General features: G+C 35.7%; 1 protein-coding gene across 1 annotated transcript; it reads right to left on the bottom strand.

Moving 5' to 3' along the window:
• Positions 1-388: 388 nt before the first annotated feature.
• LOC130049755 (receptor-type tyrosine-protein phosphatase mu-like) lies at positions 389-13,933 on the bottom strand. Its single transcript, XM_056147724.1, has 19 exons — positions 13,844-13,933; positions 13,407-13,561; positions 12,382-12,494; positions 11,977-12,149; positions 10,693-10,780; positions 10,480-10,556; positions 10,167-10,203; positions 8,700-8,797; positions 8,490-8,618; positions 8,070-8,212; positions 7,202-7,337; positions 6,872-7,021; positions 5,577-5,676; positions 5,373-5,446; positions 5,084-5,209; positions 4,508-4,630; positions 3,132-3,256; positions 2,462-2,597; positions 389-1,388 (listed from the first exon to the last, which is right to left on the bottom strand). Exons 1-19 carry the CDS (start codon positions 13,931-13,933, stop codon positions 1,317-1,319), a joined length of 2,145 nt encoding a protein of 714 aa, XP_056003699.1. The 3' UTR covers positions 389-1,316.
• Between the last annotated feature and the right edge of the window lie 594 nt (positions 13,934-14,527).

The following is a 14,527-nucleotide window of genomic DNA, read 5'->3' as shown; positions in this document are numbered from 1 at the left end:
GCATATCTGAGAAAAGAAAGGTAACTCTTGTTACATCTATCAAAAACAAAAATTCCCATTTTATGTTTCAAATTCACGGGATTTAGAATTGAAAGATTAATATTTTTCGATTAAATGGAGTATATTATGAATGTATAAACACTTAGACTTGCATGTCTATATCAGTGTGAAATGTCGTGGTTGCCATGGTTGTCTGAGGTGGTGGTGTTCCGTCTGAATTATGCAGAAACGTCATGCAAGATGACTTTGGAGTGACATTCTAAGAATTTCATATTGATTTCAAGGATTCTTTTTGTGGTTTTAATTCAACCTGTACCACAGGAGTTAATTAAATCGAAAGGAAAATAAAGCTTAATTTGATTAAATATTCGACAACACAGTTGAATGTAGTGTCACCTGATGATCTGATGTAGAAACTGGAAGAATGGCGGTAATATTTTATTAATTGAGAGAATAAAGCTGTTTTGAAAGTGAATTTCACCGTTACGTGAATAAGAACAGTGGTTCAACATAGCAAGTTTCAAGTTTTTATTTTTCTCATAGCATTCAAAAGTAATACTCACGCATGCACAAGTAATTCCTATAAATATATATCACAATCTTGATAATAAGTACACGGAAGAGTCTCCATAGTATATTTCATGATACTTTGAATTACAACTAGAGATACAACACTTACTGAATGACAATTACTTTATATATGAGATTGATCACTGTTCGTTATCTTCACCTTGCATAAAGAATCTATGCATGAACATTAAAAGCAATACAAAAAAACTTTCTAAAACAAATTAACCAATTGATTTGAAGGCGTCATATATTATCAGAACTCTTCAGTTTTGAGAAGGTAAAAATGAAATGGTCGTCATTTGCAACGGCTTCAAAAATAGGCAACTTTATTTACTGTGGGGTTTACATTGTGTAAAGGTAAGAAATGCATTTTATAGTGATAGGGAATTAATAGGATGTTTAAGGCCAACAGTTAAAGCGGACAAGAAATGCAGTTTAACCCATTTTAATCGCAACAAACGGCCACAATTCAGGCAAGATTTCCCGAATCACTTTGTGTGACACTGGTCTGAGATTCGGAAGAGACGTCAGTCCAAATATCTAGCCTCGACGAATCTCGCTTCGGTTTTGAAGTTCCCATTTTGGCTAGCAAGAGTAAGAACAAGAAAACTCTCTTCGAATATTATCATAAGATAAAACACAAAACTTAATGCACTGATTAATGAATTAAACACAGTGGAATGTAAATTAAACAAATAATGACACAATGCATACGAATTAGAGGATTGCTGTGTAGTAATTTTGTTTTAAAGATTAGCATATATTCCCCCAGAGGAAGCAGGGCGGGCAACCAGTTTATAACACTGCTGGTACTCCTCCTACAAGAAAATAATCAAAGTACTGAATCTTGATAAATATCATATAGTATGTGTATTCTAATAGTAGGAATTCCAACATAAATACAAGTAAAATGCAATATACGAAATGATTTTTATGAAGTGCTTTCATTCTCAAAATTCATCGGTTTTCTCTCTCGTTTTTTTAAGATAAATATAGTATATCTATTTTAACGGCTTGGAATTCCAACAGAAATGAAAGTAGAATGCAAATATGAAAAATTGATTTTATTTCTATTTTTGAAAATACATTAGGGCATTAACCGAAACGATTTACGCTTGCATACTTTTCATGAATCACGCATGCGCAGTTCATCCATTCATGTATTTTCAAAATTGAATTTCATTTCTTAATCATACACCGATGATGTTTGACTCTGTTGATATAGGTGAAAACTTCATATTTGTGATGTTGCATACGACTTTTCGGAGAACAAGTTACCTTTATGACACAATCATCTCTAGATGGAGTAGGGACTACTTGTTCCAGGGAATTGATTGTAAAATCTACTCATGTCAATTAGAACATTGTCTTTTATGTTCAGTGTTCAGAAATACAGCAATTTCAATCATTCGAAGAGTTGATTTCATTATTTAAAAGATGGTTCTCACGTTGTTTCAATGACGGATCTACAGAGTGTAAAGGGTGTGGCACATTACTGGCGGATCTCGAGATATTCCGGGGGCTGTATATCAGTGACGGATTTTGAGGGGATTACGGGGGTTGTACATCAGTGACGGATCTTGAGGGGATTACGGGGGCTGTACATCAGTGGCGGATCTCGAGGGGATTACGGGGGTTGTAATTCCTCTTCGTTTGAATGTTTTTCAAAAGAAGTATTTTCCCGTCATTTAGGGTTTCTAAAACACCACCACCCTTCCCGTTCCTTTGCGGGAAAAGGTACCTACTTAGATCACAATCTCCACCTCCTCTTTGAAATATATTTTGGATTCACCACTGGTTCTATGTTGTAAGATACAATTGGTACCATGGATGCAGGATAATATTAATCGTTAATCTGTATACTGACCGATGTCTTTACCCTCATACTAACCAGTTTTGTGATGATTTCCGGTCTTCTGGTCTGTATTTGTTTGACCGCTGTAAATATGTCCACCTCCCCGTCCATACGAAGCTGTTGTAGAGCGTTATGTAAAACACAGAATAATCCTGCTGGCCCGGCACCATTCCTTGATTAAATGGAAAAAAGTTATTGATCAAGCGCTTATAATATATAAAACATGTGCCATTACATAAATGCTCGTTATAACGATCTAGTTTGCCAATAAAAACCTGTCATTGTGTCAAATGCTGTCTGATGTGTTTCATACCGATTGCTAGGTCGTTCTTGGCACACTGATTTTGACTACGGATAACTCCGTTTACCTGATCAAGATATAGGGATCAAAGCGGATGTGACCGATCGGCAGGAGATGCTTTTTCCTACTACAAATTTGATTCCACCTCTGGTATATCAAGGGGTTATTATTTTGGGGGGTATATATGTTTGATTTTATGCGTGTTTGTGTGTGGATATTTATGAGTGAGTTTATGCGTGTTTACTCAATACAATATCAAAATGTTGACAAGAAATGAATGCAATGATAAAAGTTTACGAACGATCTGTGACTGAGATCACGAAGAGATCTGGGAGCCGTAGAGGAAGTTTGCAAGACCTGAACTCACATATTTTTGTTTTTTATTTTACTCATGAAATCACTTACTTGCTCATTACAATAGTCGTCAGTAAGCTGGTTTTCTCTCTGTCTAACAATAGTTCCGTGGCTTTCAGCAAGGCGTCTTCATTTCTGGACGGTACTTGGAAGACTTTTAAGTTCTTCTTATCTCCCTAATAGTAAAAACAAATTCCAATATCCTTTATTTGTTACAGCTTGTGAATGGATCCAACTCACGAAATCTTTTTAGAACTTTTTAAAGATTATAAACTGGTTTGAGATCAATCTGTTGTTATTATATAATGAAGCTCAGTTTTAATTAACACTATTATAATGATTAACCGTTGATAACGAAGCAAATTCCATTCCTCACAAATGTAGTAACGAACACCTAATTAAATATGTAAGACTCTAAAGTGCGATGGTCGCTCCAAAGTGTGATGGTCTGCGCCAAAGTGCGATGGTTTGTTAACGTTACGGACGCCAAAGTGCGATGGCCACGCGAAAGTCCGATGGTGCGGAGTTAAGTAACGTTTGTGATGTCACGTCATTGTGACGTTATCCTCAACGTCTTTCAAAATAAAACTGACAAAATGCAACACGAACGACAGCAACTGCAAGGTATACAAAGTTGAGGATAGTGAGAACGGCAAAGTACATTTGTTGTTGAACTATCTACTTCGCGCAAATTCAATTCAGGATCATTTATTACGTGTGATGTACACGTACTAAAATCCTGGGGATATGCTCTAATGCAAAATATTCTATACGATTTCGCGTTGGAAAATTTTGTATTTAATAACACAACTAGATGGTAATGGAATAAGTTGAACTTGTTATTTTTTATGCATGGATTTTGCACTGGTATTTTAGTGAAACAACAAACGGTTGGTACCGTCTGTACCACACCACTGTGTCGTTTACAAACCAATGAGTTTCGGCGTATCACACCATCGCACTTTGGCGTGTCAGACCATAGCACTTTGGCGCATGAGTGTGGACCATCGCACTTTGGCGTGTCACACCATCGGGGTTTGGCGCAGACCATCGGGGTTTGGTGTGACCATCGCACTTTGGAGTCCCATCGCACTTTAGAGTCTTACAAATATAACGAATTTCGCGTATTATGAAACGTTATATCCATGCTTTACTGTAGACTAATAATATTACGTCCTGTGTAACTTGTTATATCCGTGCTTTACAGGAGACAAATAATCTTACATCCTGTGTAATTTGTTATACCCGTGATTTACTGTAGACTAATGATCTTTCGTCCTATGAATTAGTTATATCCGTGCTTTACTGTAGTCTGATAATCTTACATCCTGTGAAAGTTGTAATATCCACGTTTTACGGTAGACTAATAATATTACGTCCTGTGTAACTTGTTATATCCGTAATTTACGGTAGACTAATAATCTTACGTCCTGTGTAACTTGAAGACTATCCAATATAATACCACCAGTGTGAGTTTCTTTGTTTCCCGCAGTTATGATGAATGGTGGACATTTTCGTGACAGTCCTTTCGTTGGTAGCCATTTGTTTTCCTTAAATATTCGAGTAAAAAATTACCAAACGAACTAGTGATGAACAATCAGATGAGAATAGACTGAAGTTCAATGCAAGGTGAAGATAACGAACAGTGATCAATCTCATAACTCCTACAAGCAATACAAAATAGATAGTTGGGCAAACACGGACCCCTGGACACACCAGAGGTGGGATCAGGTCTAACTCATCACTTATTGACGTTTATATGTAAATCAAATTCAAGATAATAGTAGATTTTTGATACGATTTAAAAGATTGATAATGAATTTTAGTTATTGTAACAAATCTAGGATATATTGAATGTGTAAGTTTTGGCTTAGTCTATTCTCATTTTATGATCGTGAAGTTCACATTCGAAAGTAAATTGCAGAGAAATACATTCCAAGTACTTAAATGGAACTAAATCAGTGAAGATGAAGTCTAGAGGAACTGGAAAGTCCACAAAATACCTGGATCTTCCCCTCTAAAACAACCAGGACGTTCACTTCATGATCCACACACAATCTCCACAGATCCACCTCCGTGTCAGGAAGGGGCTTCTGGGTAATAATGAACGCAGTGGGATTTGTGAAAGACTGGAAAATAAAAACAAACGCACATTCAGACAAGAACAATACAAACTATCTATTACGTGTACATTGAAATGAAATCAGAATTAATATTTAACACCAGAGTCTTTTTTAACTTTAAAACTGTATGATATTTCTAGAAGTTAATGAATTTATTTTTATAACATACTGGAACAATAACTGCATTGATGTATTCGTTTCTTCCTTTGACGTAGGTGGTCAGATACGGTCGGAATTTAGACACTGAAAACAAACAAATCTGATTCTACAAATTTACGTGTTGAGTAACCTACACATAGGAGTATTGTTCTGCAACTAAGTACAGTTTATTCTAAGATTGGGTGTTGTCTTTCATTTCTCAGTAACAGTATACCTGGTAATATCTCCATGTCGACATTTTTGGCTCTATTTTCTAAGGTTCTGGCGAGATCTTTTTCTTCACTCTTGTAAACTGGTATCAATGTTTCTAGAAACTGAAGATCATTTAAAAATAAACTTTTCAGTATATGTTTATAATAATTTGCGTGTATACTAAAAAGCTATTATTTACAACGAGGGATTCTCAACAGATACACAATGTTAAACATGAATAAATTAAAATGACGAACAATGATCAAATTCATCAGAGGTGACGCCAAATGCCTAGGAGGAAGAGTAAGCATTCCCTGTTGACCGGTCCCGTAAGTCTCCTATCTTAATCAGGTAACGGAATAATCTCTAGTTAAAATCACTATGTAAAGAACAGCCTAATAATGAGAATGAAACACAACAGACAATATTGGACCTGATGGCAGGCTATATGTGTAAATTAGATCTTTATAAGGGCCATAACATTTGTGAAATGATGAATTTAAACGAGACTGTTGAAGCCCATGTAACATCAACTTATTGATCAGTAACCCACATCGATTTCAAAACTGATCATACGCAAAGCATCCTCGAGCGTATCAAATCAGTTGAGAGACATAGACACCACATGTAGGTGGTAATGAAATATTCAATAACAGGTTTGAAGCAGATTTGGAAGACACTGTAGTGTTTTTATGTCGAGTTTGCTGGGATATTTTGATTGATTGATTAATTGATGTTTTCCGCCACACTCAACAATTTTTCAGTTATCTGGTGGCGCCCAGTTTTTATTGGTGGGAGAGAGAATCCAGATACAATGTACCAGGGAAGAGACCACCGACCTTCCGAAAGTAAACTGGGAAACTTTATCACTTTCCGGCACGAGCGGAATTCGAACCAACGCCAACAGAGGTGAGAAGCCGTGTGATATTGAGCCCGATGCTCTAACCACTCGGCCACAGAGGGATATTTTGAATCGAAATACGAGTGAAAATGAATATTATAGATAGATAAAACTGCTTCAGTATATCTATGTTCAATGAAATATCCAAATATAAAGCAGATATGAAAAAACTCTATGGTGTCGTTTATTTCGAGTTCATTGAATATACTTAACCAACATATGAATGAAAATGAGCATTGCTAATAGAAAGGTATACAAAGGTAGAACCCGTCGATATATTTAACTGCCGAGTTGAAAGCCACGGCAAGGACCTTTTTATTCCGATGCAGAAGTTTAAAAATAAATTCTTCCTCATAAGAATAAAACAGTCAGCTAGAACACATTACAATCCCGTGTCCCGATTATTGAAAATATACCTGATATTCGTTATACAACGATTGTAGATTCAAAGGTGATGACTCATCCAATAATGACTTCGCTTTTGCCGGAAGATCGTGTTCGGATATCACGGTGTTCTTTGCTTGAAATCCATAGTGAAGTGCTCTATGTAAGAACACGTATTGTTCCTAGGGTAAACAAAACGCGCCATGTAACACAATATACCTTATTTGTATATAGATCAAAATATATTTATACGATTGAAACCTTGAATATTACTTATTTACGATTTTAGCAATTAAGTGAAATGAATATCTGAAGTGCTTTCTACATTTGCATGTCGAACTCCTCAGATATTGCGGTCTTACCGGTGTCTGGACCATGATCATTCGGTCCTGTCTCATTTGTTTTACGAACTCAAAAACATTGATCCTCCCCTTTTCTTTTCCTTGAATTAAGAGAGAATCAAGACCGATGTACGTCCCAGATCTCCCAACACCGGCACTGAAAATAAGGATACTAATATTAATAATGATAATTCTACAAGCTAAGATCTCATATCTGTACAACAGAGTCTGAACTGCAGAGCTTCACGTCGGTATTGTTCATGAAACGCGTCAGAGGACCAGGTTATCTGTAATGTATCAACAGTGGAAGAACACATTACAACATCTAAACTAATAGTGTATATACAACGCTGTAGTGTATCTACTAGCCTAAAAAGTATTTACAAACCTACAGTGTATCTACAAACTTACAGCGTATCTAGAAACCTACAAAGTATTTACAAACCTACAAAGTATCTATAAACCTACAGTGTATCTACAAACCTTCAGTATATCTACAAATTTGTAGTGTATTTACAAACCTACAAAGTATTTACAAACCTAGAGTGTAACTACAACCCTATAATGTATCTACAAACTTACAGCGTATCCCCAAACCTGTATTGTATCTACAAACCTGTATTGTATCTACAAACCTACAGTGTATCTACAAACCTACAGTGTATCTACAAACATATAGTGTATCTACAAACCTACAGTGTAACTACAAACCTGTAGTGTATCTACAAATCTGTATTGTATCTACAAACCTGTGGTGTATCTACAAACCTGCAGTGTACAGTGTATCTACAAAACTGTGGTGTATCTACAAACCTGTAGTACATCTTCAAACCGACAATGTATCGATAAATATATAGTTTATTTACAAACATATAGTGTATCTACAAACCTGCAATGTACCAGTAGAGGGGGACCCGGTCGGTATCGAGTGCTAACATATCTGTGGAACTGAATCAATCCCAGCTCTTCAGGAATATCGTGGTCTGGCCAGGCCGTATAGTGGAACTGTGTGATTGTTCTCCTCTGTGTTAACTACAGTAGTAGAAAAAAATCAAGACGGACAAGTGGTTCTCAGGGAATTAGCCACGAATATTGGATAACCTGCAGACTTGTTCACTTCTCTGAAGATTTTACTCTTTCTCAATTCCAAATAATGAATGACTATTTGTGTTAGGTACGTAACTGTGAACGAAAATAGTTATATATAATTTTATCATAGACTTCTTGTTTCCTTCCATTGCATTCAATGACTGATGAAAACTTGAGAGTTGTGACGCCATTCTGGTAAATTATACTAAACGATACTTACATCTACTCTTTCAACAGTTAATTTTCGAACCACATGGAATGCATAGATCGTTTCATCAGACAGGTATACTCTACAGCGACCCATACTCAGGTGTTTGTCTTTATCCGGCCAATACTTCGCACACTTTTTCTAAAGCAGTGACAGATCAACTATGAACTTTGAATATGTAGAACATAAAATGAATTGAAAATAAAGAATAGTCTGACAAACCTTTCCAGTTTCCATCAGATTAGTTAACATAACAATGTCCTTTACACGTTCTTGCCATATCAGTCGCCAGAAATCTTCAACTGTATTTTCTCTTGGACCTGCGGGAGAAATGTTGTGTGGTAGAAAACTTTAGGATGTACGCTGGTCAGGATTTAGACAAATCAAAGTCAGTTTGAGTCATCTATCACATGCGATAATTTATTGAATGACGAATTAGAATCTTTTTGGATTTCCCGACAAATGTTATCATTCACAAGGTTTTACCGTGGTGTTTGTGGTCCATCTGTTATTTAATGTGTTTCGAAAGACAGCTTTATTTTAAATGAATTGAAATTGAGTGGCGAATTCGAAGAATTGTCGAAACATTTTTTTGGGATTCATTTAAACTGCTGTAGTTGATGATGTGATTGGATATTTTTGCAACTAGTTATCTGTAAGATTTGGTTGATAGAAATATTGGTTTTATTTGATTTTATGTTTGTAAGCACTGTGATTTGTGTTCAATAATATTTTGTCTCCATGCACAGCCACCCTCAGTTAATTTTAACAATAGTATTGTTAGCAATTTCGCTCTCTGACATGTTTATGATAAATATTGTCATTAGTATTGCCGATGTTAAATAGGTTTAGGGTTAAAGATAGATCTCTCACTAGCATCATGATGAGTTTGAGTTTGAGTATTATATATACTACAGTTATAAGGATCGGGATGTGACTGAACATTATAAGACTTCTTCTTCACGTCTGAATGATTGATTTTATTTGCATGGATACGTCATCATTGCCAGTGGAGGGCTGCAACATGTATAAGCCGATGTTCAGCGCACACATACTTTTAGCAGGAAGGGGTCTTTATCGTGATAATCGCCTATTCTTCTTTGATATTGACACACCGTAATGATATGCATGCTCTTTTATTGTATTAGATATCTTTGTTATAACTAGTATTTATCTCCTCACGAAAAAGTTTGGGGAAAAACGAATTCACTTGGAATTTAGAAGAACTAGTAAGAGGACAGTCAGGCAAATAGTCTATACATTCTATACATTCTTGTCAAGTAGTCTATACATTCATGTCAAGTAGTCTATACATTCTTGTCAAGTAGTCTATACATTCATATCAAGTAGTCTATACATCCATGTCAAGTAGTCTATACATCCATGTCAAGTAGTCTATACATTCATATCAAGTAATCTATAGATTCATTTCAAGTAGTCTATACATCCATGTCAAGTACTCGATATTCAAGCGTAGGCTGCTTTTCTCTTTCTCACATCTAAAGAGAAACACTGGGTATTTACAAAGCAGCAGTGCAATGGTGTATTCTAGTGTAACAGTACGATGGTGTATTCTAGTGTAACAGTGCCATTGCTTATTCTAAGACCCGTAGGTCGACATCAAATTCACGTAAAAACAATCAATATGGTCCATAAGAAAAGCTTGCAGAACTGAACTGAATCTCGTACCTTGTGTTGCAATATAACGTTTTTCTCCATTTGTGTCCTGTAAAGAAAGATAATTTTAATAAATCTTAAAAATATCCGTGCTGTCTTCATTTCACTTTAGTGTTCGTGTATTGAACTTTATTATTATTAAATTGAGTGGCAGTGTTAATATATTGCATCTCAGGGGTATTAAACTGAATATCAGTGTATTTACATTACACCTTACTGTTCAAACATTGAATGTCCGTGCTATTATATTCAACCTTACTGGCTCTATGTTAAAACTCAATGTCACTATCCTGACCTTCATTGCTATTCTACTGTAATATGTCACCTTTATGTAATTTGCATTGATATAATCGTTGTCGGAAGCGCTCCACCTTTGTTTTAGGACAACCCTCGAATGATCATCTAAACAGAGAGAAAATGTTCAGATAACTTCTCACTAAACAATCAGATATGATAAGTGCTTCAAGTATCAGCGCTCAAAATATTTTAATAGTACATAGAGCGATACATCTTTTTCTCAAGAACGTATTTATCTTACAAGGAAGTGTGGATTTGAAACGGTTCTTATCAAGGTTTTCCGTCTTCTGTGCTTCACAACAAGCTCTGACGTCCTTCGGCGGTAATTTCTGGTAAACAAGTGATAACAATATCTTGATTACTGTTCGTTATCTTTGCCTTTCATCTAACGATGGCATTAATGAGGAGAACATTCAAGTAATGCGAACAAGAGAAACTTGCAGATTTTTGTTTTAATTGATTTACACAACTTTGAGAGTAAGGTAACAAAACAAAGATAACTGTAAAGAATACAAAATTATGAATCAGGCAATATGAATTCCTGGATATATCAGAGGTAAGATCAGGTACCGTAATAAATAAAGGTATAAATTATACACGAAAAAGTAGAAATAACGAACTGTGGTCAATCTCAGAATGTCTATAAAGAATACAAAACTAAGAGTAGGACAAACACGGACCCCTGGATGTACCAGAGGTGGTATCCGGTACCGCTATGAATAACGCTATTAAATATGTATGAAAAAGTCAAAATAACTAACTGCAATTAATATTATCAATCCCATAAAGAATGCAATATTATGACAACGGCAAACTTAGACCCCTGGACATACTAGAAGTGGGTTAAAGTGTCTAGGAGGAGAAAACGTCCCCTGTTCACCGGTCACATACGCCATGAGTCCCTTATCTTTATACGGTAAATAGAACAATCCGTAGTCAAAACAGAATGCGAAGAACGGTCTAATATTTGATATGAAACACATCATATAAGTTTTACATATCAGACAACAATAAACCTAATGACAGGTTGAATTTATAAATTAGGTCGTTATAACGACCATAGAATTTGTGAAATGCTGACTTTAGAGGAGACTTCTGACACCCCTGTATCATCAACTTATATGTCAGTAACCTTTCTGTATTTTAAAAAATGATCATATGCACATGTTCTCTCGTATCAAATCAGTTGAAAGACATGGTAGTCCTAATCACCTGTTTAGAAATGACAAGAACTCCATTTGCCTTGTGAATTTTAGAGACTTTTGTCATGTGAAACTTGATTATATCTGTCACGTGATTTATAAATATGAGTGGATCATGTTGATGTCTTCACGGATTTATACCTTGTGGTTTATGTAGTACATAAGTTCCTATAACATTCAAATTGGTTTTCCCTTAAACAGTTACATCACTGAAAGATAATATTAATTTGGTAGTGAATTTTTCAAACATGCTCATGCATTGAAATTTCAAAGTTGATGTCCATCGACTTAGTCGACATTCAGATACTTTCGGTATCTATCACCTTGTACTCCGCAAGGAAGATGTTGTTTTGTCCCGTGGTTTTTGTAGCTATACAACGCTGGAGTTCATCGATGACAATGTCCGTCCCTCTGTAAGCTAAGTTGTAATAGCCACACTCCAACGAGCCATCCACATTGGGTATCTGCACGTTGGATGGGGCGCCAGGCGAGTTTCCTTTATAAAAAGCGATAATGCGTGAATTATCGTAAATTATTCCGGGGGTAAAGTCCTATTTGCGTTAATGATACAACGCATAGAGTAGGGTCACTTCTTGATCTTTTTTTCTTCTTTTTTACAATTTCATTCAATTCAATGTGCTTTGGAATTGATAGACAATACACACGAGTTTGTAATGTTTACGTTTGTGGTTGTTTATCATTCAATAACGTGGAGTAAATACACCTACCACTGGTATCTCTGCGTCTGCCCTCTTGAATATGGTTAGAGTTCAGCTCAGAAGTGACACCAGTGTTGAGTTCACTACTTGTACTTCTTTGTCTCTTTCTTACGTTCCGGTACCTAAGAAAATATAGAATCCATTGAAAGTCAAGAATTACTTAATTAAGTCCATTTAATGATACTATTAAAGTACCAGCAGTTGTCAAAAATATTAGATATTTAAATGTCAGGAGAGGCTATGTAATTAAAGATTAATTCTAGAATGGAATCAATGGGAATTTAATTACCTCAAGAGCACAATTAACATGATTATTCCAACGAGGGCGAACAATGTAGCAAAAAGGCCCCCACCAATGGCACCTGTGTTTGGTTCTGACGTCATCAAGCGAGCTGAAACGTGAGCATTGTCAATGAAGGTGTATATGCATGTAGCTTGTAAAATGTAATAAGTCATGTAGCTTTTATGATGTAATAAGTCATGTAGGTTGTATAATGTAATAAGTCATGTAGCTTGTATGATGTCATAAGTCATGTACCTTGTATAATGTAATAAGTCATGTAGCTTGTATGATGTAATAAGTCATGTAGCTTGTATGATGTTATAAGTCATGTAACTTGTATAATGTAATAAGTCATGTAGCTTGTATGATGTAATAAGTCATGTAGCTTGTATGATGTAATAAGTCATGTAGCTTGTATGATGTAATACGCCATGTAGCTTGTATGATGTAATAAGTCACGTAGCTTGTATGATGCAATGAGCCATGTAACTTGTATAATGTAATAAGTCATGCAATAAATCAGGATATCTAGAAGTTCATAAACCACTTTGAATACCGAAACTGTTTTAAAATTCATTTCAATCTGTTATATAAATTATACCACTGCAAATAACCTATACATTGACTAAAACATTTTTGCCCATCGTTCTATACTCCAACAAATGTAAGGCATCATAAATAAAGCCTTAACGTACTCCAGCAAATGTAAGTCATCATGTGCAAAAACTTAACATACTTAAAAACGATTTACTTATTAAATCTTTGGATACACACCATCACATCTGGCACCCTCCCAATTCTCTTGACATCCTCGTAAACAGTGTCCACTCTCCTGTGTACAAGTGGTTTGTACACAATGTCCACATGGGTTCTCGCAACTGAATCCGAAAAAGCCCGCCACACACTCTACAATGAAAGGTGAAGATAACAATCAGTGATCAAACTCATAACATTAGAGGTGGCATCAGGTGATACATGTCACTCAATATCTACAATGTGATACTTGTAACTGAACATATGTGTTTGTGGCCAGAATTTTTTTTTTATCACAGAAATATGAAATTCGTTCATCAGAATACTGAAAAGAATCAACAGTGTAAAGGTACTGTTTCCTTCTATACGTCATAAAACACCAATCGGAATTCCTCGAATGTCTCGCGCACTCGACATAGATTTCGGATGAAATACGGTGGCATCCATCTGTGAATTTGATTCATTGCTAGCTACGACCGTCATTGAACGACGTACGTAACATAGTGCAGTAGGCTGTGACGTCATAGTTGACAATGCATCAAATTCACTCATGGTTGCCATCGTATTACATCCGAGATCAATGTCGATTGCACGAGACATTCGATGAGTTCCGATTGCATCAAACACCGTCATTAAACACCGTCATCAAACACCGTCATTAAAAACCGCCATTAAACACCGTCATCAAACAACGTCATCAAACAACGCCAACAAACACCGTCAAAATTAGACCAAAACATGCTTATGACGATAATGAACTTGACTGGTTTTTTAAACGTGTAAATATATGTTTGGTATCCCAATTGGAGATCAAAGACAGACGAAGATGGAATGTTTGGAAATAGAGTTTTAGTGTATAGCATATTTGTATACAGAAAGTTAGGTGATAAATGAAATGTGCCAATGATAAACTAGACACACATTTCTTAAGTCTTAGTGACACAAATTTCTTAAGTTTTAGTGAGATCTGTAAAGTGAATTCAACGTCTATTTTTTGTTACCCTGACCAAATAAGTACGTGTTAGTATTTCATCTTTTAAGTGATTAACAACACGGATTCAGTACGTGTTAGTACTTAATCATTTAAATGCTCAACGACACGCATTCAGTACGTGTTAG

The sequence above is a fragment of the Ostrea edulis genome, chromosome 8 (genome assembly GCF_947568905.1).
Source record: "Ostrea edulis chromosome 8, xbOstEdul1.1, whole genome shotgun sequence".
NCBI lineage: Eukaryota > Metazoa > Mollusca > Bivalvia > Ostreida > Ostreidae > Ostrea > Ostrea edulis.
The sequence above is the reverse complement of the archived record's forward strand: the minus strand, read 5'-3'. Positions and strand labels throughout refer to the sequence as shown.